The sequence below is a fragment of the Ochotona curzoniae genome, unplaced genomic scaffold (genome assembly GCF_017591425.1).
Source record: "Ochotona curzoniae isolate NIBS_2020 unplaced genomic scaffold, NIBS_Ocur_1.0 scaffold_4812, whole genome shotgun sequence".
NCBI classification, from domain to species: Eukaryota; Metazoa; Chordata; class Mammalia; order Lagomorpha; family Ochotonidae; genus Ochotona; species Ochotona curzoniae.
Genome location: NW_024467124.1, coordinates 2,743,542 through 2,771,092, shown reverse-complemented (window position 1 = coordinate 2,771,092; position 27,551 = coordinate 2,743,542). Strand labels below are relative to the sequence as shown.

The window sequence follows — 27,551 nt, the reverse complement described above, 5'->3', positions numbered from 1 at the left end:
AACTTTTCGCCAATAGTAAAATGCATATATTATGAATATATTATTCGACATAATAACCTCAAATATTAATATCACAAACATAATGTTAACTAAAAGAATCCGTCAATAGAAACCCTATGTTTATGTTTACTAAAAGAAACCCTATGTTATATAAAAAGCATATACATTTCAATACTAAGTATTGCTAACTTGAAGCGCTGGAGGTCAAGACGGTTATCACCTTCAGCATATAGCATCTGACAGGGTATGGAAGAACAGGGGTATATGGTGCTGCTCATTTTCTGTTTCTTAACACAACTGCTGGACGTACAGCTAGTTTATGAAAATTCATTCAACTGAACATTTATGCTCTATGCACCTCTATGTATATATGCTTAATTTTAATGAAATTTTTACTTAGCTAAAAGAAACTGGGAATTCCAAGATAATCACATATAAATCTACATCTAGACATATCACAGTCAGAAAAACTATAATATAAAAGAAACTGTCCATGTAACTGGCTGGCGTTGGGGGACCAGGGAATTTTCTTATTTAAAACAGCAACAAGAAGAAACAATGGTGATTTGGGGCTGGTTAAACCTCCACCCTGTGGCATCAGCATCCAACAAGGGTTCTGGTGCTGTCCCGGCTGCTCCACTGCCATCCAGATCTCTGCCAATGGCCTGGGAAAGCAGCAAATTGTGACCCAAGGCCATCCTGTACTCATGTAGGGGACCCATAAAACACTCCTGGCTCCCTGCTTCGGATCACCTCAGTTCTGGTGACTGCAGTCATGTAGGGAGTGAGCCAGCAGATGCAAGACCTCTGTCCTTGTCTCCATAAACCTGCCTTTCCAATAAAAATAAATAAATGGGAAGGAAGGAAGGAAAAAAGGAAAGAAGTTAGAAAGCTTTTAACAGGGACAATGAAAACAAAAAGACAATCAAATAACACCCATGAAATAGTCAAAGAAAATAAATGTCAATTAAGAATTCAACTAAGAATTCTACAATAATGGGAAAATTCTTGAAATATAAGAATGAAATGAAGACATCTTTGGCTAACAGAACATTTAGCATTCTGATATAAAAATTAGACTAAAAGCAAAAGAAAGTGATAGCAGTAGAGGAGGCAGGACAGGAGGTACAGGAAGGGCAGAGTTCTTCAAGATGAATAAAAATAAACCCTGAAGGAACATAGAAATGTAGGAAGAAAACAAGAAAAAAGTAAATACAACTTACTAATGATGAATATTATTAGAGTTTTCATGTTTTATGTATGTCTACAGTTAAAATGCATCTCAGCAGTAAGACAAAATTTTGGCAGAAGCACAGCAACTAACATTTTTAAGAAGAGAGATGAAAGTAAACTAATTATTTAACGCACACAACAATGAAGTAAGAATATAAATTTCTAAAAACCTGGCTACTGACTAAAATGCTATTAATAGGCAAATAATAGATCAAAAGAAAATGTTACATAGAATACAAATAGTAACTATGAACACAAGTCATTAATCACATTACATTAAAATGAATCAAATACTATAAAAGCCAAGATTATCAAAGTATATTTTAGAAACTAAGCACTAAATCCCTATTTAGATACAGAAGAATTTTTTTAATATATATGTATATGAAAAAGACATACCATGCATAAAACTGCAATTTGTATAAGTTAGTAAAATTATATTAGTATGAGAAAGGCATTTAGCCTACAAGCTAAGCTGAGACACCCAGAAGCTAGTACTGTGGCAGCAGATTCAGTTCTTGCTATGATGCCAGCAGTCCTTACTGAAGCATGAGATTCTTCTTGTCCCAGCTGCTGTTCCCAATCCAGCTCCCTTCTGTTCCCCCCGGGAAGACAGTGGAAGGTGGTCCAAGTGCTTGAGTCCCTGCCACACATGTGGTAGACTCAGATGGAGGCCCAGACTCTTGGAATTTCATGCTAGCCCAACCCCCACCACTGTGGTCTTTGAGCAGTGAAGCAGTAGATGGAAGATCTGCTCTCTATCTCTTCCCCCACCCGCCACTGTGCCTTTGAAAGAAATTAAAAAGTCTTCTTTTTTACTATGAGATATCCACATCTCATATGAGAACCCCAATGCTTGAGTTCTAGCTTTGGCTTGCAACACTGGCTTTATTCTAATGCAGACCCAAGGAGATAGTAACGAGAGACCAACAAACTGTGTTCCTACCACACATGTGGAGAGCTGGATTGAGTGCCCAGCTCATGGCCTCAGCACAGCCCATTCCTAGTTGTTGTAGTTGTTGTAGGCATGTAAAGAGTGAACAGGTTTGTGAGAATTCTCTCTGCATGGGACAGGAGTGCTCTCTGAATGTGCAGGTGCATGTGTGAGTAGACATGTGACTGACTCTCTGTCTCTTCCTCTCCTCTCAGTTTATGACCCCCAAATAAACATGCTCTCTGCAGCTTTAACAAAACTATGCTAACACAAGACAACCTAGACTTTAGGGTAACAAATATTACCAGACACCCCGATACATACAAAGGCATGTTACAGTCACAAAGTCATCTACCTGTTTTAAAGAAATACAAACAAAGCAGAAGAAAAAAATGAGCTGGAAAACAATTGTACAGTAAATTCAACAAAGCTAAAAACATAATTCCTTGAAAATACCAATAAAAGTGAAAATTCACAGCAAGACTAAAACAGAAAAGCACAATTTGACAATATCAGACATCAGGAAACACCATTACAGATTTTAAAGGTATTAGGAAGACACCAGGAAGTAAGTCATAAACAACTGTTCATTAGTTAAGTTTCACAATTTAGATTGGAAGTATACAATTGTTTAAACAAAAGCTATTCCACAAGCACAAGTTTAAAAATCTGGAGGCAACTTTGTCTGCAAGCAAGATTGATTCGTTTAATAAACCTTTCCTATAAAGAAATCTTCCAGACATTTAAGGAAGAAATGACACAAATGCTTTCATTTTCCCAGAATATATAAAATCATTAATGTTTTCCAACTATTTTATAATGTTAATATAACATAAGTTATGAAATCTGTCAAGGACATTACTAGAAAATTACAGACCAATCTTTAACTAACATGGATGCAGAAATCCATTTCTTAAATAGAGTATACATTAAGATGGAAAAACAGATTCTAGCTCTCACACTGATGAGAAAAATTCTTTTACAACGACCCACACACAACGATACCTTTGTGAGCACTGGGGTCTAGCTGAGTTTGCAGAACCTTCACTCTCCTTGCTGGACACTTCCCTGGAAGCCCACGTTTATCTCTACCCACCCAGAACACTGAGGGGACAAGGACCATTGAGTCATCCCAAGGTAAAGGGTAGCAGGAAGCAGAGCCAGAAGCTCATAGCAATCAATGCTTGCAGGACGGTAGCTGACCGTGAATTTAGTAAACAACTCCCAGACTTCCCCAGGAGGGCCATCCACAAATCCCACCAGGCAACTCATCTGTAGCCCCTTTTGGTCAGCTGACCAGGCAACTAGTACCCCATTCAATCTCCAGGGCTTGTGTCCAAAGTACCCTTGTGCACAGTACCTATATGGCCCTTTCATGCCTACAAGCTCCCCACAATACAGCACACATCTCAACAGAAGGTACCAGATGTCAGTAGGTGGATCAACTGTGCTGGACTGGAAGAAGGCGAAAAACCTTAAATACATCAAAGCACCTAAGCACTGGATCTAGATATGCCAGATTGAAAGAAGCCACAAAACCCTAAGACTTCCCCTATAAAGAGGAACAAGAAGAGAATAGCAGTTGAAAGCATCTGAGACTTCAGAGTGTCTAGTCCTACTCATTGGTGAAGATCCTTCCATCCTGCAAGCAGCAAAAGCTGCAGGAAGTGACTGTTTCTTCAAACACAAGCAATTCTTGGGAGACTTCATGGAAAACAAAGCAACAAGGAAATATGACGCTGCAAGAAAAAAGAAGTCCTCCTGGGTGATCCTAAAGAAACAGACTTCAGAATTGATTGATAAGGAATTTAAACTAATAGTTTTAAAGCTCAGTGATCCTCAAGAGAACAAATATAGAAAACTCAGTGTTATCAGGGAGAATGTAATGATGGCTCCCGGGGACTGGGGGAAAGTGGAAATGGATCTGATAAATAACGGGGCCAAACTGTCATTATGAAAGTTAGACAGTTTCTAGAGAATATGTAACTGGCGATCTGTATTCTACACTTCACACTTGTTATGAAGGCAGACTATAAGTGATATCACTGCCAATGAGCACTCAAACACTCAAGCAACAATAAAGGGGACAGGAGGATATCTCGAGATCTGAGAGATGTGATTATAGGCTTGACGATGCTGATAATTTCATGGCAATTTTACTCATCCTCAAACTCTCAAGACACATACATTAAATATGTACAACTTCTAATATGAATAAAATGGTCTACAGATTATTTTGTCTAATTAAATTAAAATTTAGAAGGCTTATGCTTATTTCAAAAGATAGAAAGAAAAAGCAACTGGTGTAATTTAACACTAATTCATGTTTTCTCAAAAGAAAAACACAGTTACCAAACTAGGAATAGAAAGAAATTGCCTGATTCTGATAAGGAGTATCTATAATAGATCTTCAGCAAACATCATACATAGCACGGTGAAGTGTTGAAAAGTTTTCTCGTAAGATATAAAATAAGATAAAATGTCCACTGTAATACTTCTATCAGTGTTATACTAGATGTTCTAAACAGTGCAATGATGGAGGAAAAAAAATAAGAAACAAAGTTTGTGGAGGAGGAAAATTATTAATTTCAGGCAACATAATTCTGATCACAAAATATCCAAGAAATCAACAAATTGCAGAAACTTATCAAGAATGAAGGAAACAAAGTAATTCTTACTTCTATATATCAAGAACAAAAATCTATTTAAAATGTCCCTTATAATAACATTAAGTAGTATTAAATATCTAGTATTAAATTCAACAAAAGAGGAATATAAGGTCTCTACATTAAAAACTGTAGAACTTTAGCAAGAAAAAAATTAAAAATACCCAACTAAATGAAAACAAAATAATCACATACATGGGTTAGAAGATGAAATATTTAATGAAAACAATTTACTCTGAAAAAACTTAGTGACTTAAGTGGGGTTCTTTTATTTATTTATTTATTTTTAGTTGCAAAGTCAGATATACAGAGAGGAGGAGGAGAGAAAAAGATGATCTTCCATCTGCTGGTTCACTCCCCAAGTGGCCAAACGGCCATAGCTGTACCAGTCTGAAGTCAGGAGCCTGGAGCCTCTTCCAAATCTCTCACATAGGTATAGGATCCCAAGGCTTTGGGTCGTCCTTGACTGCTTTCCCAGGCCACAAGCAGGGAGCTGGATGGGAAGTGGGGCCACAGACACACAAAGCAGCACTCATATGGGATCCCAATGCATGCAAGGCGAGGACTTTAGCCACTAGGCTACCTGTACCAGGCCCTAAGTGGGATCTTTTTAAAGAAATTGATAGGCAAAGACTTAGCTGTCTGAGCCATCACCTGCTGCCTCCAAGGGCATCCATCCGCAGGAAACTGGAGACAGAACAGCTGGGACTCCAACCCTGGCATTCTGATCTGGAACACAGCGGTCGCAAACGGCATCTCAACTACAACACCAAACTCCTACCCCAGTGCAGATTTCAAACTTTTCCCACTGAAATAAATAGATTTTACAACACTGTTTTTCTGGAGTTTTCAATTACCTTGCCATTTTGTCTTCTTACCCATATCAAATCTTTGACTCTATGAGTTAAGTCTGTCAGCTGAGTTTAGGACTCTCCATTTATTCACGCATTTAGAACAGTTCATTCCACTCAAGATTTGCAATAAATTTTACATCTTTATTATTCTCTCTATGACTAGCTGTGGCAAAGCAGAAAGGAAGCAGACCCCTACTAAAAGCCTCCCTATCACCTTTTCTCCCTTCTGAGAAAGAGGAGAAGCAGCCAGGAGATCTGCATGAACTCCACCACAATCACGTGTCACTGCAGCTCCCTGACATCTCTGGCACTGGCACTGTGTTGAGTTCTGCCATCTGCAAGGCACAGGCCACAGACTGTCACAGTCACAGGCACCCTTGCAGTGGAAGACATGCAGTGACCCTGCTTCTGCTAGAGCAATGTGCAGGGAAGGCCCACCGTGGCAGACATGATTTCTCCATCTGATCTCTGCCTTTCTTATGAGCTGGAAAGACAAGGACACAAGGCTGCTAGCCTCAATGCTGAAAGAAACCAAAAACAGACTTCAAGAGCCTGAGGCCATCAAAAATAGTGACTCCTTCACGTTCCACTGTCACCTATGCTGTTCTTGATAGCTTCCTGAGCAACAATTGAAGATTACAGTTAACAGAAATTCTCATTTTAAGAACCCATACCTTCCATGGCCTTCTAGAATAAACTAAATGAACAAAATGACAGTTTTTAAAAACTGCATTAAAACATACATAAATGATAAGTCACCACAAAACATGCAGTTTCATGCAGTACTGTTTTATAGGGGCATGTTCTGCTTCACAAGCTTGCCACATATTTTGTCTCTATCAAACACATACTTGAAACACTATGATGAAAAAGATACTGGCTTGCTGCCACTGATATAACTCCCAGCATAATAGAAATCAACAAAACTGACAGTTAATGAGGTAGTTCTAAAACTGCAGCTTTCAAACGACCATGATTGAAGCAAAATAGCTGCACAGATGTGTTTGCTACTATTCACGTAGACAGCCCACTCATTATTTTCAACCAACACCCCTACTAGAGTGTTGATATCATGCATGATGAGGTAAAGGTTCTGTGGACTTTAGTTACCCAGTTGTGATAAAATACAGATACAGAAACAAGGTTTTAATAAATTAACTCTTTGTTCATTCACTTGAAGTGTGGTCAATAACAAACTGATAACAGATATTTATTTGGGTTCTTGTCTTATGAAGAGAGTAAAGCTACAATTCCAAGAGCTGGACACTGGTCAGCTCCCTCCATTTTATTTACAAAGCACTCGGCACTCAAGCTGAGCAGGCAAGCAGCATAACCATGCTATGGGTAGAGGCAGGCCACCCCACAAACAAGCATAAGCATCTAGGCAATGGGACCCACTCAAGAATGATCACATCTGAGGATACAGGTTACACTCATGAGTCACTTCCACGACTTGCATGTAAGGCAGCCCCTGGCAAGAGCAAAGATCCACTACTAAACAGTGTGAGAAGTAAAGACAAACAGTAGTAGTCCTATCTTAGCTGTATTCAAAGTATTTCCTAATCCACATTCACGAAGTAGTAAGCTCTCACCATAGTAATATATGTATGAAGTGACTGTCCAATCAATGTATGACACATCTTCAGTGGGGTTAGGAGTGTCCATTCTCCAGGACCACAGTTCCAGGTCCTGTTGCTGGAGGTCTCCAGTGCTCTTGCGGGATCACAGCTCTCAGGAAAAGTCCTCAAGTTCCATCTTTTCATCCCAAGCTCATGTCACGTACTTTAATCTTTTCTAGTTACCACTAAAGCCTTATGAATCATCTAGACTACATATTCCATACCCACACATGTTAAAATCTAAGGTACTCTGCAGTATTTTCTGCATTTGCACACCATCCCATGCCAAGGCTAGTGCAAGGTGACATTTGCACTCTGAAGAATGCCTTGGGGCAGCAGAAGACACTGTGCATACTTCAAGAGCTGCAAGAAAAACAGGCATTGTAGCAAGCCCTGTAAGTCCTCCAGTGTATCCTCCACAAAAACTTACAATTTTCTAATTTCCTGGATCTGTATAAATAAGATAAATACATTTGATAAATAAATACATTTTGCTGTAGCCCATCCAAAGTGTGGATACTGGTATCTTATCATGGTAGTTCTTGATTAAAACCTTGTTTCAGTTGCTTAAAGTCTATCCCGAAAAATGTAATTAAAGGACTTCATTTATCTTGAGAAACAAGGACAGACAGGCCTTTAACGATCCCGTGTATTCTCCTGGATACTTTCTCATCCAAGCTTGGAACACTGTGTGAAATTCCTCAGTCTTTTTTAGGTGTGAGGGAGCATCCAAAGAGAACACAAAGTACTACAAAAAGCACCAAAGAATCCTAAACAATAAGAAAATTAGTTACCTGCCTTTGATTGCTGTAGCTCATTTCATTTCAGTATATTCTCTATTAAAGCAGCCATCCTTACCACCTCTACCTGTGACCCATTCTAATTCCCAGTAGGGAAGATCTGAACAAAAAAATTGCTCTTCTTAGTGCATAGGCAATGAGTCCTCCAAATACTGATTGCCTGATTTTAAAGGGTCTTTATCAAAATGTTACATACACATAAGCAACTGCGAAAATACCTTTCAACTGCTGCACCTCAATTACCACAATCAGGACTTTGGGAAAAATTATTAGAGAAAAGTCAAACCACGTACATAAAGCACAGAGATTGGCAGTTTTCTGGTCACTTCATGGACAAATCAGTTGCCAATGTGTTGTGCATTATGTAAAACATCTAAATTGCAATACAACCATCAAAACAGATTTACTTATGCATTCACCATCTGAGAACGTCTCTGCAGGCCAACTTAATGTTAGTGCTTCAAAGTTCAGACCATAGTCCATCTCACTGTTCTTTCAATCCTGCGGGAAGACACAAAACTGTAACCACCCAAAAACTACTCCTCAGTCAACACAGGGCAGATGAAAAAATATATAGCAGGGCAAACTTCAAGAGGGTGTGTGTTCATTTTCACAGTCTCATTTGCATTCTTCCTCCACCATAACCAACTGTGCAATTGTGAACAAGGCCTTGCCTTCACTGCTCTGGGAGTTACTAACCTGATGTATAAAATCCAGCCCTACAAAGTGATCTTGAAGACCCTCTTCAGGCCTCACTTGTACATTTCCTTTTTTTTTTTTTTTTTCAGTCTATTTTAGGCCCAATTTAAAACTGGGAGTTGTATCAAATCAACTTTTGTTTGATGAGAACTCGTTTTGAAATATAGATGCCAAGTCAATCTGACCTTTATTAAAAAGAAAAGGAACCTGAAAAGCCCAAAGAACTCCAGAGACAAGGTAGTGCAGCCAACAGAACACGGGTTCATGTCTGCACATCAGAGGGGTCCTGAACCTTACACCACTCCTCTGAAAGGGTAAGAAGAGATGCATATTGTCACACCTCAAAACAGATGTCACCACAACCCCACAAGTGCTAGAATGGATCAATGAAGAGTCGCCCACACAGAAAACCAGCACAAGTCATTCAGAAGCTCAGCAGAGCTTCTCCAGCTTCGCCAGCACAGCATTCTGTACTCTGTACCCCAATCCAAAGCCCCTGTGACTGGCCGGATCCTCAGGAAGCCACAGCAAAGCTAACTCCTCTAACCCACGCTGCCCTCTGGGCACTGAGAAGCCTGGTGACATGCAAGCCAGAGGGACCTGCTGCTCTGGGTGCCCACAGGAGTCCAAGAAGCAGGGGAACTTATGGTTCTCACTTCTAGCTTATTAAATATTTAACCTGGTAGCTCTGGTAAGATTTCAGAGTATTAAAATGTCTTGCAAATAAACAGCATCTTGGTCTTCCCATTTTTGTTGAGTAATTTCATTTTGCAGCAATTACTTTCAATAGTTAAGACCTACAACAGAAGCTTATTTAATCAGCCATTCCAAGACATTCTGGAAATATTTAAGATATGGAATTGGAGTGCTACTGTAGTTCATCACATTAGACCACTGTCTTTTTTTGATGCACTTGTCTTATATCACAGTGGCAATGCATCCTGGGAAGCCACACTGACGGCCCAGGGTCTTGGGCCCGACACCCACATGGGAGGCCAGGGTAGAGCTCCTGTTTCCTGGCTTTGGCCTCACTCATCCCGGCTACCCTGAGAAAACGGCAGTTAGAAAACATCATGTTTTGTTTCTCAAATAAATAATCATTAGTACACATAACTGAATAATTTACTGAATTCTAAAATCATTATTAATTATATGATGGTATTTAAAAATTTATGGAACTTGAATTAAGATATAAATTTACTTTAGTACACAAATTCTGAAATCCCTGCATACTGATACATCCTGATGAGGCATGTGGGCACAAAGCTGTGCCCCGCTAAGGGCTCTCATCCCCTGGGAGCTGCACAGCAATGCCCTCCGCTCTGAAGCACTCCCCCGAGAGCCCTGAGAAAATAAAGTCTTACAGAGATAACAGCCTAGAACAAGTAATACGGACAAAGTTATACGCTGGACATAGATATCCCTAGAAGGAAGGAAATAAATAAATAAGAGAGAAATCACCAAAAACGACCAAGTCTCTCCACTCTCTCAGCTGGAAAATTGTGGAGTTGTATAGATGTCATACTTGGTTTAACCTTGGAAGCCTTTACTTTAACAAACTCTTCAGGAAAGTTCAGGTGTAAAATGTCTGGAAGCAGTCCCAGCCCACTCACCATCACACCCCCACATCTTGAAACCTCACAGCACCCCCCAACTCCAATTCTCAGTATCATGGAGGCTGACAGTAGACATACGCTGACATGTGAGTAGCACAATGCAAAATATATATGTTTACATGTATGTATATATAATGTATACCAACATCATTTATGACCTAGAGTACCTATCACATGGCTTTTAGAAACTCAGACATGGCAGTAAAATTACTAACAGCCACATGCAGAGTGCCAGGCTTTCAAATACTTTACATTAATTATCTCGCTAGTTCAGGAAGCAGCTGCTATTAGTTTTCTCTTATTAGACAGGAACAAATAGGATCTTACACACATTAAAGAACTTGCCCAGCGTAAGAAACCAGCCAGTGGAGAGCCCTGTCTTGAGGGCAGGCAAATCTCCCTGGAGCCCTCACCGCTGTGCTAATCAGACTGGGCCTGAGTTGCAGTGCAATTACACATGGAATCTGCATAGCTCCTCAGAGCACTGAGCCTGCCTCCACACGCTGAGATGATTGGGAGGCCTTCTCATCATCATCAGTCACTCAGCCTCCAATATCTGAAGGAAAGCCTGGGTCGGCAGGGAGAATGGCTTTAATCCGTTGAAGCAACATCACAAAGCAGTGATTGTCAAAGTGTGGCATAACTCCTCCCTTTCACACCCTTTCCACCATTCTGCACACGTCTGCATTTTTTTCCTATGCTCCAAACAACACAGCAGACTGACTGTAGAAGCAGGTACAAGAATTCAGCTAAGGCAAATATTAAAGAAACTTGGGGAAAATGCAAAACAATGCCTTTTGTCACTTCCTACTTTTGTTTAATCAAATAGTTATTTTTCACATAAATATTTATGCTAAGAAGTTAGTTTATTGCCATTTAAAATAAATTAATGAATACTCCAGATTTTTCTTAATTTTTTCTTAATTTTTAATGCAATAAATATCGGTACAGATAAAGTGTGTATAATGAAAGCAACTTTGAGGTCCTCAATTTATAAGTGTATCACAGAGTCCTGAGACCAAAAATTTAAGAATGCCTATCTTAAAATATACTATTTAATTCTCTGTTTCCAAAGGGGACAGAGAATCCACACTCAAGACCTAAAAGCCTTGTGTCACTTAAGAGTGACACCTAAAAATCACTGGAAACATTTTTTTCTTATGTGAATTCTTCATGATTAAGTAAACTGCTAATTTGGAAACTGACAAAACCAGATTAGCCAAGTTCACATGAAAAATAAATTCTAACATAAGCATAATCAAAAGACTATTTCTATAGCCTGTTGTAAATTAATTGGGAGCAGTCCCAACATGGTAGCCTAGTGGCTAAAGTCCCCTCCTTGCATGCACTGGGATCCCATATGGATGCTGGTTCTAATCCCGGCAGCTCCCTGCCAGTGGCCTGGAAGAGCCGCTGTGGATGAGCCAAGGCGTTTGCATGGGAGACCCAGAAGAGGCTCCTGGCTCCTGGCTTCAGATCGGCTCAGCTCTAGCTGTTGCGGTCATTTGGGGAGTGAATCAGTGGATGAAGATCTTCCTCTCTGTCTCTCCTCCTTTCTGTATATCTGACTTTCCAATATAAATAAATAAATCTTTAAAAAATCAAAATAAATTCATTAGTAGCAAAAATAGCACTCAAAAGTTTTATTTCTCCTATATGTTTTCTATAGAATATCTAATAACTGCATAACTATAATCTCAGACTTCGGTAGCTAAGTTCTGACACAAAAACAATTGAGATTGATGGTTTTTATTTATAAACAAAATATCAGTAACATACACAGTAATACAAAGTTAGCTAATATGTGACAAGAAAGGATATGTTCTCAAATCAAATATTTATTCATACTAGTGTCACTGTGCATGTCTACATATCTTTTTAAATTAAGCTTTAATATTTATGCTTACAACTTTTACAATTACAAGCATCACCAAAACATCTTTTAGATTGAGATAATCACGTGAATGAGTATGAATACTCTATGAAATAGACATGTTTTTTCTCTGACAAAGTGAATGAACAGGAAACACACACACATTTTATTCAAGCAGAGACAGACAAAAGAAATACACTTTGCAGTGGGATGTGTGAGGAGCTGACTTTCCTTATAACTTTGAGATGAGGAAACACATTATGAAGTCCAAAACAGACATAAGTAGGTTAATCCTAAATGTACAGGACAATAACTCTTGAGGCTAAGTCAGACGGGTTCACGATTACCCTGTCTTCCTCCCTCTCTGGGAAGGAAGAGGTGGACTCTTCTGCTGTCACTTTCCTATTTGAAAAGACATTTTAGCTGCCTCAAGAAGAAAATTGCTTGGGTTTTCTTGACAAAGATAAGGCAGCAACCATCCTGTGGTTTGAACTGTCAGATTCCAGATAGAAAAAAACAATGTCCACAGAAGAAGAAATGCTTGTAAAATCAAGGAAATAACAAAATCCCAGTTACTATCTCCTAGTATAAATTGGTCCTTAAGCCCCATCCTCCTTGTGTAAAAACTTACTAGAAACACTGCATTGTTGGTGAGCAAAGTGATCTTAAAATTAGCCACTGGTTCTTTAAGGAATATCACATTTTATCCTAAATCACACTTTTCAGTACGAATTAGCTAGGCTGAATTGACTTCAACTAGTTTATTCTCTTACACTGAGTAAATAGCAATCTGTTGACATATATCAGCTTTTTTTTGGGGGGGGGGGGGGAATGGCACAGAGGCTTGACCAACATTCCTGACCAAGGAAGTGCCTGGGGGCACAGAGGGGTTCTGTTAGAACATGAGGCAAGCGCAGCAGCAGCAGCTTCTTGGACATTTAATTACACAGGCCAGATGAAGGAAAGTCAATTCCAATCCTTTAATTCTTTAACCATTCTTCTCTACATGCATAAACTGAGAAATCATGTGTAAACCTGATAAATTTAGTAATTAAACTTAATCATTCTCTGTACGGAAGAGAAAACTGGTCCATTATGTGTTTTCCGATACAATATTAGCGTGGCATTTCCTGCCCACAGATGATAAGCACATTCTTCATTAAACAATTATGAAATATACTGAACTCTGAAAATACGGCCTTATTGAAGACAACAATAAAGGATCTCACATCAGATAACAATTTGTGGCTACCAATCTTAGTGAAAAGTTTCATAATATAAATGACTAAAAGTCGTTCTTTCACATCTCAGAGTATACACACTATCACTGAACTCATAAAACAAAGTCAGTGCATTTAAATGATGACTTCTAGGAATGGCTCTAACAAAACAAAAAGAAAGAAATGCATCAAATCAAGGCTGCAGAAGACACAGGAGTACTTCCACACAAACATATAGCTAGTGTGTCCACGATGCAAAAGAATTGATATTCATAAGTTCTGTATACCTATTAAGAGTGGACAGCAATGCAACCTTAAACAGAGCTCCAGTTTCATGCTTCCAAAAAGAAATTTGCAGCAAGAATCTAGCTGAATAGACAGTGTTATGACGCCAATACTCCACTGAGCACAGATGTTTGTTTTACGCCAAGGAGACTGCAAAGCCATCAAGATGCTAGATTTTTCTCTCACAGTTTGCCTACTTTTTCTAAACAAGTCATGGATGCAAATTAGTGCTTTTAAAGGAAACTCATGAATTTGTGTATACCTACAGGAAGATCTGCCTTACTCTGGCAAGGAAGCTACCATCTGCAATATAAAGAGAAGAAACAGCAGGGTCTGGCAGCAACCACTGTACAAACCCGAACACATCACCAAACACAATTTCTCAGCAGTCTCCAGGAGGGGCACCAGACAGCAAAGCCAGGAGGGAGGCTCAGGCAACAGGAGCTGAAAAGACTGCGAGCCTGAGAGCCCCACCTGAATTAGCCTTTTCTCTAGAGGTCCTCTTGTTCAAAGATGCCATTTTCCTGAGGGTCAGAACAAATATTCTCCATATATATGGGTACTTCAGAAAGTTCATAAAATCACTGAATCAAAATACACATTTATTTTGGTGTGGAAAAAAAAAGAAGCCCACAGCTTTTTTTTTTTTTCATAACATTCATTTTTTCATGAACTTCGGAAGACCCTGCATATACACCCAGAGCAATCCTCAATCTCCAGGCAAACAATTTACAAAGTTCTGATTTCAAACTCAACTAGAGCAAGTCCCTGTAAAGGCCAAACTAACAGCTCATTTTACATGAAATTCTTACCGAAGGCCTCAGCTCCTTAGCAGACAGGCCCTTCCTTGAGGATGCGCAGGCTGCAGGATGAAGTGGCAAGAGCAGCAGTCACTCTTCTTGCTGGAGGCACAGCGCCTGTGTCTGCTCTCCACACACTAAGCAGGAGGAGCTGAGGCTCCTGGGGAGCTGCATACAGCAGGGTTCCTGGCCACCTCTCCTCACAGCCCTCGACCAAGGAACTGTAGCAACTCAGAATATGTTCATCAGAACACTCCAGAATGTTCTGAGATAAAGCACTGGGAGGGCAAGGCTGATGCCAGAAAGCTATCCCATTTCCCCATTTCCCACAATCACCAGAAAGGCTGCTCATAAGCACTGCTAACAAGTGCCATTCAGAATCACCAAGCATATATGCAACATTACCCACTCCTCCAGGCGTTTTTTTTTTTTTTTAAGATTTACTTATTGGTAAATTAGATTTATAGAGAAAGGAGAGACAGAGAGAAAGCTCTTCCATCTGATGGTTCACTCCCCAAGTGGCTGCAATAGCTGTAGTTGAGCCAATCTAAAGTCAGGAGCCAGGAATCAGGAGCTTCTTCTGGGTCTCCCATGCAGGTACAGGGTCCCAAGGCTTTGGGCCATCCTCGACTGCTCTCCCAGGCCACAAGCAGGGAGGTGGATGCGAAGTGGGGCAGCCGGGATATGAAGTGGTACCCATATGGGATCCAGACACATAGAAGGTGAAGAATTTAACCACCTGGCTACTGTACTGGGCCTTCCCAGGCCTTTTTATTCCTAGCTCCAACCCTGTAGAGGAGCTATGAGATCATTTCCATGTTGTAAATTAAGAGACCCACAGGTACAGAATCAGTCACACAGTCAAATTCCAGCCAGGGAAACTGGAATTTGAAACCAGGTACTGGCATAAGTATATTTGGAAGAAGGATATAACTTAGAAAACTTTGGTACTGAGCTGCTCAAGCACATGAAGTCAGCATAAACCCCTGGAGTTCACATGAAGGACAGTCCTCTGTGTTTCAGTCAAGATCAAGCAGATGCTCCTCTCCCTTCACTCCTAAGCGCACCACGTCACTAACAACCTGCTTCCTGTTGCTCTTCCATGACTGAGGTTGCCACGGATCCTCACCGCTAACTGATGCCAACAGTGTAAAAACACTTGGGAGACTGCACAGGAGAGAAAAGCTCAGGTATCTCTGGTGAGGCATCCATGACCACCTACTCCTATTCCAGCTGTTTCCCTAAAGGCCCAAAAGCAAAACAGCAAGTGTAAGTACTTGGCTAGAAATAGTGAGGATTAAAAAATAATAGTCCGCTGCATGCTTAAGCTACCTGCCAGGAACCCTCCTACGTACTTCACACTTACCATACCAGCTCACTGAACCTCAAAACAACCTCGATGTGTGGGGATTACTGCCCCCAGTTTACAAGCAAGAAAACCGAAAGACAGAGAGTTTCAAAAACTTCCAAAAGTAGTAGGTCAAATGGTCCCTATGTTTAACAGTCTATAACATCAACACTTAAAATGACTGGCAAACAATACTGTCCAATGGAAAGATCAATATATGACACGGCTAACCTCTACAGTAGTCCATGGGAGAGAGTGAAGGGTGTAGGTGATGGGGAAGCCCTGTGAGGGCAGCATGGACAGGCTGTAGGTGACGGGGAGGCCCTGGCGGGGGGCGGGGGGGAGTGGCACGGACAGGCCGTAGGTGATGGGGAGGTCCTGTGAGTGGGGTGGCATGGACAAGTTCTCAAAACACAATTTGAGGCCAGTGCTTCTCAAAAACACACAAAGTGAGAGAGAAAACTCAGCAGCACATGTAAAAGCCATGACTTGACACTACGCTCTCTATGAGATACATCAAATACAGCAGGAAAGTAGATTGCGAGGGAAGGACTTGGTCCTTCTCTGGGTGACATCATGGGGAGAAGTGCCTCTGGCATTAGAGTGAGTAGAGGCCCAGGATTTTGTCAAATATCCTACAAAACACAGAACAATCCCACACCAAACAATTATCTGATGCAATAACGACAAAAGTGCTGACATTAAGAAACTAAATTAGAAGAATTGCGGGTGTTTAGACAGTCATGCTAGACCTAAGAAACAACACACAGCACCTTTGTGTCTCAGCAACAACAAAGAACCAAGGCACACCACAGGTGATGAATTAGGGGGACTGAATAGAAGGCAAAAGTGCTACTGGAGAAGGATTCACAGAAAATTCTGAAAGCCAGGCCAAAGGATCACAGCTACATTGGGTTGCAAATGGGAAAGCTCTGAGGCAGCCCACACAGGATGAGAACCAATTTGAAAGTCCCAGAAGATTTGTTACAAAAACCCAGGTGGGAAATACAAAGCAGCACCCAGGGAGACAGGAAAGAAGAAGCTGCATTATCAAGAAGGACAGTGCTCAGATTCCTGGACACAGGAGTGATGGGAAGGCCCGAGGCAGGGTGGGAATGGGAGGAGTTACGTGGCCTCACTTCTTTCCCTTACACCCTGGACAGTGTCTGGTAGATGACACACAAATCTGCTGCACACATCATAACCACGCTGGATCCAGAAGTTCCAGGGAAGCTGGGCTCTAACGCCCTCATGCTCCTTGGCCTACTGTGTAGCCGCTTCCTGAGAGCCCCGCTGTAAACTGCTGACACCTTAAGTGAAATGAATGGACTTATGTAACGTATGTAATGAACTTGACCTACCAACTATGCTAGCTCAGCAGCACAGCGCCTGGGAGTTAGCTGCTTTCTCACGACAGTGAGTCTAGGGTAAGAAAAGGTAACACTACACAGCGCCAGTCCAGACAGAAGAGCCAGATTCACAACTCCAAGCACGGGTTCAAGTCACTACAACCCACTTTCCCATCACTGTTATGTTGGGGATGGTGTATACACTCCCAATTCTACTAGGATAATGATAGTTGGCCTCTAAATGGGCCACAGGGGGAGAGACTGCTGGCTCTTGAGAGGACACCAGCTGGTTCCATTAGATGGGGCCTGTAGCAGCTACAGGAAGCCGTGTCCCTCTCCAGCATAGATCAGCAGGGAGACAACAACACGCAGCATTATCTGGCTCACACACCCCGCAGGAGTAGGTGCAGGAGGGCCACACCTACTATTGGTGACCAAAACACAGCAAGTCACCTAAGCTGCTCTGGGTGTGATGTCAGAGAGACTAAGGCAGGTGACTGAGGGCTTATCTGATACAATCCTCTGCAGAATCTCATCACTCCCTGCTCCCAGTTAAGCCCTACTGAGCTCCACCTCAAAATCCACTACTAAGGTGTGTGGGTTCATATAACTGGGCATTTGCCAGCATTTCATCTCCTACCAACACATCCTCAGCAAATCACTCTTCCTTTACCAAAATGGCTCCTTCCCTAAGTTTTGCACCATGGCTGATGCCATGTGAGCCAAACCCACCCCAAGAAGTGCTCTGTCCTGCCACTATATTAGCCAAGACGGGGGTTAGCAACCTGCTCTGGAAAACCAGATGGTAAATCTCCAGGCCCTGAGGGGCATTCATGCTTTGCTCCAAATACTTCAGCTAAACAACACACATTGTGAAAGGGAGCGTGTATGGTCGTGCACCAGAAAAAGGGGTGGCAGGCCAGACTTGGTGACCAGGCCACAGGGAGCCAGCCCCATCATACACCATTGAGTTCTACCTGAGTAAGCAGAAGACCAAGAGCAAAGGTGTGAGCACTGACATTTTGATGAGGGTGAAGGAGAGAACTGTAACCTAAACCATGTGCCCCGTGACAAGATCTTCTTGGAGGCACAAGGCTACCAAGTGTCCAGAGCAGCCCAGCTCAGTGGAGCAGGATCCACCCCACAATCTCAAGGAGAGCTAAGCCTCCTGTACATCATCCTTGGAAAATTCATGCCAATCCACACTGCAGCAGATTCTAACCTCCAGAAACAGCCACATTCACATTCTACCCCAGCAGGTGCCTGCACTGCTGAGGCAGGAATGCTGCTGCCTGGTCACAGCAAATGTCACTCAGCACTTTTCTAATTCAGACACAAACGAAGGGGTCACTGAACCAAGACTGAGAAAATACATGGCTAACTCCAATGAAGCTGAAGCCTAATAATTGGATCTTGTGCATTGTTTCCAAACACCAGGGTGTTTTCTGTTTTGTTTTGTTTTGTTTTTGGTTGCTGTTTTGTTTTGTTTTGTTTTTTCAGTTCCTAGCTCCATTTCTCAAGAAGCTTATCGGTAGCACCATCAAGAAGTCCCCTGAGACTCCAAAAGACTTCCCCAATAGAGTCCTTCACACTCAACTTTGATGTAATAAACGAAAGCCTCAAACGAAAAAGCACACCTTTCGCCACAGAACTTTGTGCAGAAAACGTGCCCCGGAACTTTCCACTCATACACACCATGCCAAGTACACCCAGCTGCAAGGATTTGCCTGCCCTTCAACCTGGACCATTTCCTACAGTGCTTCTACAGCTGAACCACAGGAGATGACCTTGCGCCTCTCCTTTCTCCACTGCCTCCCACACCTGTCAGTCCCCGCCGGGCTAAGTCTCGACTTTCGTCCTGTTTGCTCTAAGATGTCAGACACCCCTCAGCTGTGCTGCAACATCACCAGCCACAGCACCCACCTAATCCGTGTCAAGCTGTCCTTCACCCTTTGCAGGACACAGGAAACAGATAAACAAGCCAGAGCTCACGCTTGATGTGCTGAGAATCAAAACCCCTTTCTTTCTGCCCCAAGTATCTCCTGCCCCTTCTGCTGGCATCATCAAACACAAACAAGTTAATATTTGTTTTTTAAGTAAGGCAAAACCAGATTCCAGATCTAACAATAACTTTTCCATATTAAATTACAAAATTACATCTATTTCATTTTCCTCTCTTTAATAGCCTTTCTTTGGCAAGCTTTGCAATGCTATGAGTTGTCAAAGTTCTGTTTGGACAAGACAGGCCCAGCTTACACCTACTGACTATTTCCAATCCACTAACTGCCCTCTTTGTCCAAAGTTTTCTGGCTTCTATACTAAAGAACACCTTCGTTAAAATTCAATGTATGGTTATTTAACTTCCAAAAATACTTCTATTGTCTAAGGGCCATAAGGTTGTTTGGAATGATGCATCTCTACCTAAACACCTGGTTTGAATCCTGGCTCCTCCACTTCAGATTAGGCTTCCAACTAATGTGCACCCTGGGAGGCAACACATGTTGACTCAAGTTCTGGGTTGACTGCCACCCATCTGGGAGACTGAACCTTGGCCCCTGATTTCTGCCTGGCTCACCTTGGCTTCTGTGGGCATTGGAGGAATAAACAAGCAAATGGGAAATATTCTTTCTATGTTTATCTCTGTCTCTATCTTTATCTTTGTCTCTCTGCTTTTAAGTGAAAAGAGGGAAAAGAAATATTTTAAGCGTTTCAATGTTTGTGATAATTTTTTCTTAAAAATTAAGAAAAAAATCCCCTTTTTCTTAAAAGGGGAATAACATGATCTGACTTAAATTCTAACTTTAAACACACTTTCCTCCCAGACTTTCCCACTATAACTGCAGTTCTACACTGTTGGGAAGGTTTTAACTTCAATATTCTCTTGAAGCAAGACGACAATCAATATAGTTACAAGTGTTAGTGTTACAAAGCACATCTAAATTTACACTGTCCTTTAAGAAATCACCATCCAAAACTGGAAATGATGTGGCAATCCTATATATTTGATATTGCATTAAATGTTGTGTGAATTTTTAATCATGGTTCCCTTGTCCTACAATATTCTGAGAGAGAAAGTTCTCCAAGAAAGATAATGAGGCTGCACCACAAAGATTGGACTCTGCACATTCTGGGAAGCTATCCAGTTTGTACAATCTTTTCTGCAATCCCAGCTATGCTGGGAATCAGAGAGCCTGTCTGATTGCGAAGGCAGCAAAGAAACAGCCTGATCAGAGCAGTCCTTTATCAAAGCCTCCCAGAGGGCAGCCACACTGTTCCAGCTCTAACCTACCTTAGGCATGCTCTCTCCCAGGTCGCCTTCCATCCTATACTTGCATACGGCCTTAACCTTGGATCCCCTCTGGTTCAGCAGCCAGGCATAGCTCCCACCAAAACCTGAATCCTACCTGGTCAACCCACTGCCCCTAAATACACCAAGGTCTCTCAGGGCTTTCACAAAGCAGAAGATAGAATTTGTTCTACCCAAATTATGGGAACCCTTACCCCTCAAGGAAGCTGTCTATTATCACCAAATCCAGCACTCAATCAAACAGACTAGGTAAGATATTGACCAAAATATACCTTCAAGTGTGTCATAGCAGAAAAAATCCCAAAGAAATGCAAAGAAGACCAAGTTTAGACCTTGACTAACAAAACTATATAACTGCCAAATGTCAATTAAATTATTAAAAAAACAAAACACAAAAAACTCCCAGGTCCCATGCTGTGGTGAAGCAGCTAAAGCCAATGTTTATGTTTTTGGCCTCTTTACATAGGGATCAATTCAAGTACCACTTCTGATCCAGTTTCCTGTCAATGGTCTGGAAAAATAGCAGAAAGTAACACAAGTGCTTGGGTTCCTGCTAACCACATGGAAGACGTGGACGATGCTCCTGGCTCCTGCTCTTAGTCTGACTCAACCCCAGACGCTGCTGCCCTCTGCAGAGTGAACCACTAACCAACTGAGAAAAGGTCTCTCAGTCTCTCTCTCGCTATGTCTCTCACTCCCTCTCTCTAATTATGAGCTGAAAATAATAACAATTTTAAGCAAATAACCCCACTCTATCTCTCTAAACTACAATACTAAAGAAAATAATGATGCTGAAAATGTTAGTCTAATCAGAGTAGAACTGTTACTTTTACTTTTTCCCTAAGAGACATACAAGACTAAACTATTGTTCTCTTCAAAACAGATCTTGAAAATCTATAGAAAGCACAAAAGTGTGTGCTTAACAGAGGATTTTTTCCCGGCACTCTCAGCTTGCATTTTTAAGTGCATTAAGTAGCCCCCTGAAAAGTCTCCAACCTCAAGCTTTGAGGCCTAGTTGTACACACTCCTGTGCCACAGCTTCCCTCAAGTCTAGTGCTGAAACTGGAGAGACTGGGTTCAAAGCCAGCTGCCCCGGGGCAGCTTTGAGACTTGGGAAGGCACTGGCCCTCGGTTTCCCAGTTCTTCTCTGTGTAGAACACTAATGACAACGGTGTCGGACACCTGGGAGCTGTCATCAGAATTAAATGGCTAGCACTGGGAAAATGCTTAGAAGTAAAGGTGTCCACTACTTTTTGCTAAAAATTAGATCAAGAAAACAAGAAAATGTGGGAGTAGGCATTATGATATTACAGCTAAGCCACTGCCTGCAATGATGTCATTCTGTTAGCAGAACACTGGTAAGAGACTGCTGCTTAACTTCCAACCTCACTCCCTGCTAATGCACCAAGAAAGGCAAGAGAAGAGAAGATGGCCCACATGCTTAGGCCCCTGCCCCAACATGGTAGGTCTGGTTGCAGTTCCTAGCTCCTAATGTTGCTCTAGCCCGGCCCCGTCCACTGAGGCCATTTGGAAAGTGAACTGCATGTGGCAGACGCAGAAGTAGCTCGTGGCTACTGGCTTCGGATCAGCTCAGCTCTGGCTGTTGCAGCCACTTGGGGAGTGAACCAGTATGTTGAAGACATTTCTGTCTCTCCTTTCCGTAAATCTTCTTTTCCAATAAAAATAAATTAATCTTAGAAAAAATAATGAAAGAAAAACCCCATCCTACTCCTCAAGCTCTCTCTAAAAGGCCAGAGAAAGTCAACTCCTGTATGGACCCTCTACCAGCCCTTCAACTATTAATGTTATCTTTCTGGAACCCCCAAAACCTCCCAGTAAATGTTGTGGGTAAATACCTAAATATCACATATATTTCATTTCCATGACCATGTCATGAGTACCTGGCATGTGAAAATATCACAACAAACACTGAGGGAATACAAGGATTTCCTGCAGGCTCTTTGAATCCAGAAAGAGAGGGAAGCCACGTATATAAATAACTGTGACACAAGCAAGACTGTCATAAACAGAATTGAAGATACCACATCGGGCACACAGAGAAGCCACTTAGCTACAACTTGTGGATTGAAGGGTTCATTGAAGAAATTGCACTGGAGTCGAACTTGAAGAAAGGAGTTCAGGTAAAAACCATTTGAGGAAACGTGTTTATCATGGGTGAAAGCATGACAAAGAATAAAGCCCAATGCTATGGCAAGGGGGCATGTCGCAAATGTTCAAGAGCTCAGTGGCCAGCTGGAAACAACGTTGTTTAATGATTGCCGAATGTTGAAGGGTAGGAGAAACAGAACAAAAATTATTCATTCAACAACTTAAGGAGCACTTACATGCTAGGCGTTATTCTAGGCATACAGATAAAACATTAAGCAAAGCAAATTTTATATCTTCACAAAACTCACATTTTTTGAAGATTTATTTTATTTTTATTTTGAAGACCAGAGTTACAAAAAGAAGCAGAGACAGAGAGAATTTTCGATGCACTGATTCACTCCCCAAATGACCGCACAAGCTGGAGCTAGGCCTATCCACAACCAGAAACCAGGAGCTTCTTGTGAGTCTCTCATATGACTGCAGGAGCTGAAGGCTTTAAGACATCCTCTGCTGCCTTCGCAGGCCATTAGAGAGAGCTGGATTGGAAGTGGAGCAGCCAGGACACAAACCACTGACCATATGGAATGCTGATGCTATTGGTGGAAGGTTAGCCTACTACCACTGTGCTGCCCCCACAAAGCCCAAATTCCAATCAGAGAATTATATAATAACAAATAAATATATAGTAAGCATGCCAGGAAGTGGCAAGTGACAAAGTCAAGGAGGTGTCTCCCATAAAATAGATGTGATTAGGAAGCAACTAGGAAGCTTAAAATTGATGTACAACTGTGTGAAGAGGGTTCCCAGCAAAATGAAGTGCAAATCTTGAAAATGGATCCCTACTGCCCTCACAGGATGACCAAGAAGTCAACATGGCACAATAGTCTGCCAGGGAGGTAAGACAGCAGATGAGATCAGGAAGGTAGAAAGCAGCCAGGTCATGGGAAATTCAGTCTGTACCCCATGGGAAGGAATTGTGTGAAGTATGAATGAAATTGAGGGTTCTTTTCAGAGAAGAAGCCTCTGTAGACAACACGGAGGGCAAAGGCAGAGTCATAGAAGCCACTTTAGAGACTGCAGCCAGTGGCAGGTGAGAGATATTGGAGGCTAGGGATGAGGCCATGACTAAAGGGGGCCGCAGTCTGGTTACACTTAGAAAGTGGAGTGGCCAGGACTTAGGACAAAATTATGGAGAAAGAAAAATGATGCCAAGGATTTGGGTAGATACTCAAGAAAAAATACAGGTGGAAACTAACTGGGCCTGGTTATCTACCAAGTTATCTACCAAGTTAGAGTCTTGGGAGCCATCAAGGGTCGGAGAAATACAAGAGCTAAAGACAGCACCTGAGTGTACTGTCACTGTCATATCTATAAACTGAAGAAAATTATTGTATTTTTGGTCTCAAACTAGAACATCCACAAGTCACAATATAATGCTAGAAATCTTTCCAAAAACTAACTAAATTGATAGATTAAGGGATAATCTATATTTATTTATTATATATGAAAACAATAAACTGATATATTCTGGAGCACAAAACACAACACTACCTGAATATCCACAGAAAAGTGTATGTTCATAATATTTGAGCCAGTGTTTGGGACACTTGGATAAAAAAGTTTGAATTCTGGTTTAAATGGTATCTTTGGGCCCTTCAGCTTTGGTACTTGGTGCTGTTAATATTTTACTGGCTTTCAATCTGGCTGCAGTTAGAAAATAAAATCTGTATGTCACCATCTATCAGAGTTTCAATGTAATCGAGGAAGAGCAGGATATATGTATGAGTGGGGAAAGATGAAGGCAAAAGCACAGCTGCAAATATCCTAATCTCAAAGAAGATAAAACAGACAACTACTTACTCTGAAAAGCAGAAAGTAATATAAATAAAGATTATTGTCATCTTTGCTATGCAACTGTCAGCAGTCAGCAGATAAAAACTGACAAAAGCAAGACATAAAGATCCTCACACAGTAGCTAGGGTTATGGAGACACTGGACCCACAAACAGAAGAAAAGATGCTCAGATTCTCTACACTCCACAAAACGGACATTAACATAATGACTAGATACCTTTTTGGTTCCATAATAATGTAATTATTTCAAAAGTTGTCTAGGGATGTGAGAAACATATACCCTCCAAGAATTACTGATTAATTAATTTGAAAGTCAGAGCAAAACAGAGAAAGAGATAGAGCTCTCCCATCCTCCAGGTCACTCCCCAGTTGGCTACAACAGGCTGGTCTAAGCCAGGAGCCACACACTCCACTATCTGGGTCTCCACGGGAGTGACATGGGTCCACATACCTGGGTCATCTTCTGCTGCTTTCCCAAGAGCGTCAGCATAAACCTGGATTTGAAGAAGAATAGCCAGGCCAGAAACCAGAGTTCCAATATGGGATTCCAGTATTACAAGCTTAGGCTTAAATCTCTGGCACAACACACCTCACATACGGTTTCTTATATTGCCAGTGGAAATGAGATATGATTTCTTACTTAATTTGAGAGTGAGTAGGGGGAGGAGAAAGTAAAGTGAGTTCAAAAGCAAAACAGAAAAACGGAAAATGTGTGTGCACACACATGCATGTACATGTGAAAGAGACATGCACAGAGAGAGAGAACCCACGAGCATTAGGGTCCATTCCTCTGACTCACTTCCCAAATGCCTCTCAGTGGCTGAGGTTGGAGCAGGGCCAGCCTGAAACCAAGATCTGGGAACCCAATCTGATTTCCCCACATGGTAGTAGAAACTCAGTTATTGAGTCATCAGTGCTGCATTCCAGCATCTTCATTAGGCTCAGGGATACAAGCATCTTAACTCCAAGGTCAAACACTGCCCCTTGACATCAAATTTCAGGAAGCAATCCGAAAAGATCTGTGAATATAAAATGCACATATTCTCATCATTGTAAAAACCAATCCTGGGAACCTGTCATAAAAACGAAAGCACTAGTATGTAAGCCACATGTATGGAAGAATGGTAATTCTGGCATTTCATGAAAGGAGCAAGAGTTAAAAATGTCAACACTCAGCACCTGAACACAATGCATGCGTGGAGGTGTTAGCACCACTGAAGACACACCAACAGAGAGGAAAGCTGATGCTTAACAATCTGGAGATTCCAGAATAGATCGTAGCGTATCCTCACACCATGCACTGTTAGCATGACAAAGCATGAGCTGGGCTTGCCAGGCTGTCTCCGGAGCATCACTGGTGAGAAGCAGATACTGCTGTGGTGCTGGAGGTTAAGAGGAAGGAGAGGAGCAAGGAGGGGAGACCAACCAACACGGAGAGATCAAGAGGGCACAGCTCTGCAAAACACTCACCTGTCTCCTGCTGTGTTCAGGCTGGAATACTGACAGGGAGGACCAACAAAATACACGGGGAGCAGACTTAAAATGCTCCATAATGATTTTTACTTCACTGAGTACCTTCTGTGTGTAAACTCTGAGCCGCACCCATGCTAGCTCATGCTACTCTCATGATACCTGCCCTCCCAAGCCCATTTTGGTTTCAGACAACAATGTCAAGTACTTAAGTCTTAAACCATGGTAAACTCCTTTCTCACCCACATCCAACCACTCAGGAAGTCCAATTGGCTCTGCGTATAAAACAGATGGACAATACAGCCACTCTCACAAAGGACACGGATACCAGCCTAGTCAGTCCCACTACCTCCCACTCAGATATAATAACAACCAAGCTGACAGGCGTTCTTCAGCCTGAAATGTGTCCTGTGACCCTCTGCCCACCCACCGCAACCAGAGCTTCCCCTCTGTAGTGCCCTAGTCTTTCCAGTGGCTACCGAACACATCATCCATCCTTCTTTACCCCTAATCTCTTTTCCAGCCTCCTTATATTCTACCCCCTGGCCAAAAAGGTCCCTACCTGGGGCCCTCCAGCAAGCCTCATGCTCCAGCCTTAGGCCACTGTTGTAGTCATTCCTGACTCGGAAGCACTTCCAGAACTGTCCATTTTACTCTTTTGCCCTTCTCCTGGTACCTACACCTGACTACGCTTTCAATATAACAAGCTACCCTGCTCTGAACCCAGGAAATCCAATACTTCCTACCACATGCCAATTTTTCTATTACTTTTTCTTAACATTTTAAACATGTTCTACTTTCAAAACATGACATAATTTACCTATTTTTCACACTGACAGGAGGTCTCCCCTCACTCAGATGTAAGTTACACACACAAAATAAAAATCCCCTGTCTTACTTTCTTGTTTCCCGAATGCCTCCATAGTATTCCCGAACATCTAGAATTATTTAATTTAGAATAAGCCTGCTTTATTTATCTAATACATCAATTTGCATATCAACTAAAAAAATGAAATTGTTAAAGAACAGATCCTACCTCACCACAAATGAACTGGCCTACCCCCTTCATGATGCAGCATTTTTGTCCTAAGCCAGTATCCATGGGACAGTAAGAGGCAGAGGAAAAGACCATTTGCTTACATGGCTTGTAAATGCAATCTCAGAAAAATAAACAAATTCTCCCTCAGTACGCCAAAGAATCTAGCTCAGCCTTACCACACTCAGTGATGCCAATACCCCGACATCCATGCAGATGGCCTTCCCTGATGTCAGTGCCATTGTTCTCAGGGTCACCTTGGTACTGACAATGACCATGACTCAAAGGCTCCGTTTCTTGTGCACCTGAGTCTGCTGCCCCTCTCTCATCCACACTCACCAGAAGCCTCTTCCCAAAGACCTCACGAGATGTGTCTCTCTGCATTCCCTCAGCAAGGGGAACAGCACAGCTGCCCCACTGCAACGTGTAAAAAGGATCAAAGAAGAAGCGTGCACAGCGTCACTCAACTAAGAAAAAAAG

General features: G+C 41.8%; 1 protein-coding gene across 1 annotated transcript in view; it reads right to left on the bottom strand.

Annotated features, from left to right (window-relative positions):
- L3MBTL4 (L3MBTL histone methyl-lysine binding protein 4) overlaps positions 1-27,349 on the bottom strand; it is a 347,858-nt gene extending 320,509 nt beyond the window's left edge. Inside the window, exon 1 of the mRNA XM_040970594.1 lies at positions 27,251-27,349. Within this exon, the coding sequence (XP_040826528.1) occupies positions 27,251-27,349 (99 nt within the window). The remainder of the gene's footprint in view (positions 1-27,250) is intronic.
- Between the last annotated feature and the right edge of the window lie 202 nt (positions 27,350-27,551).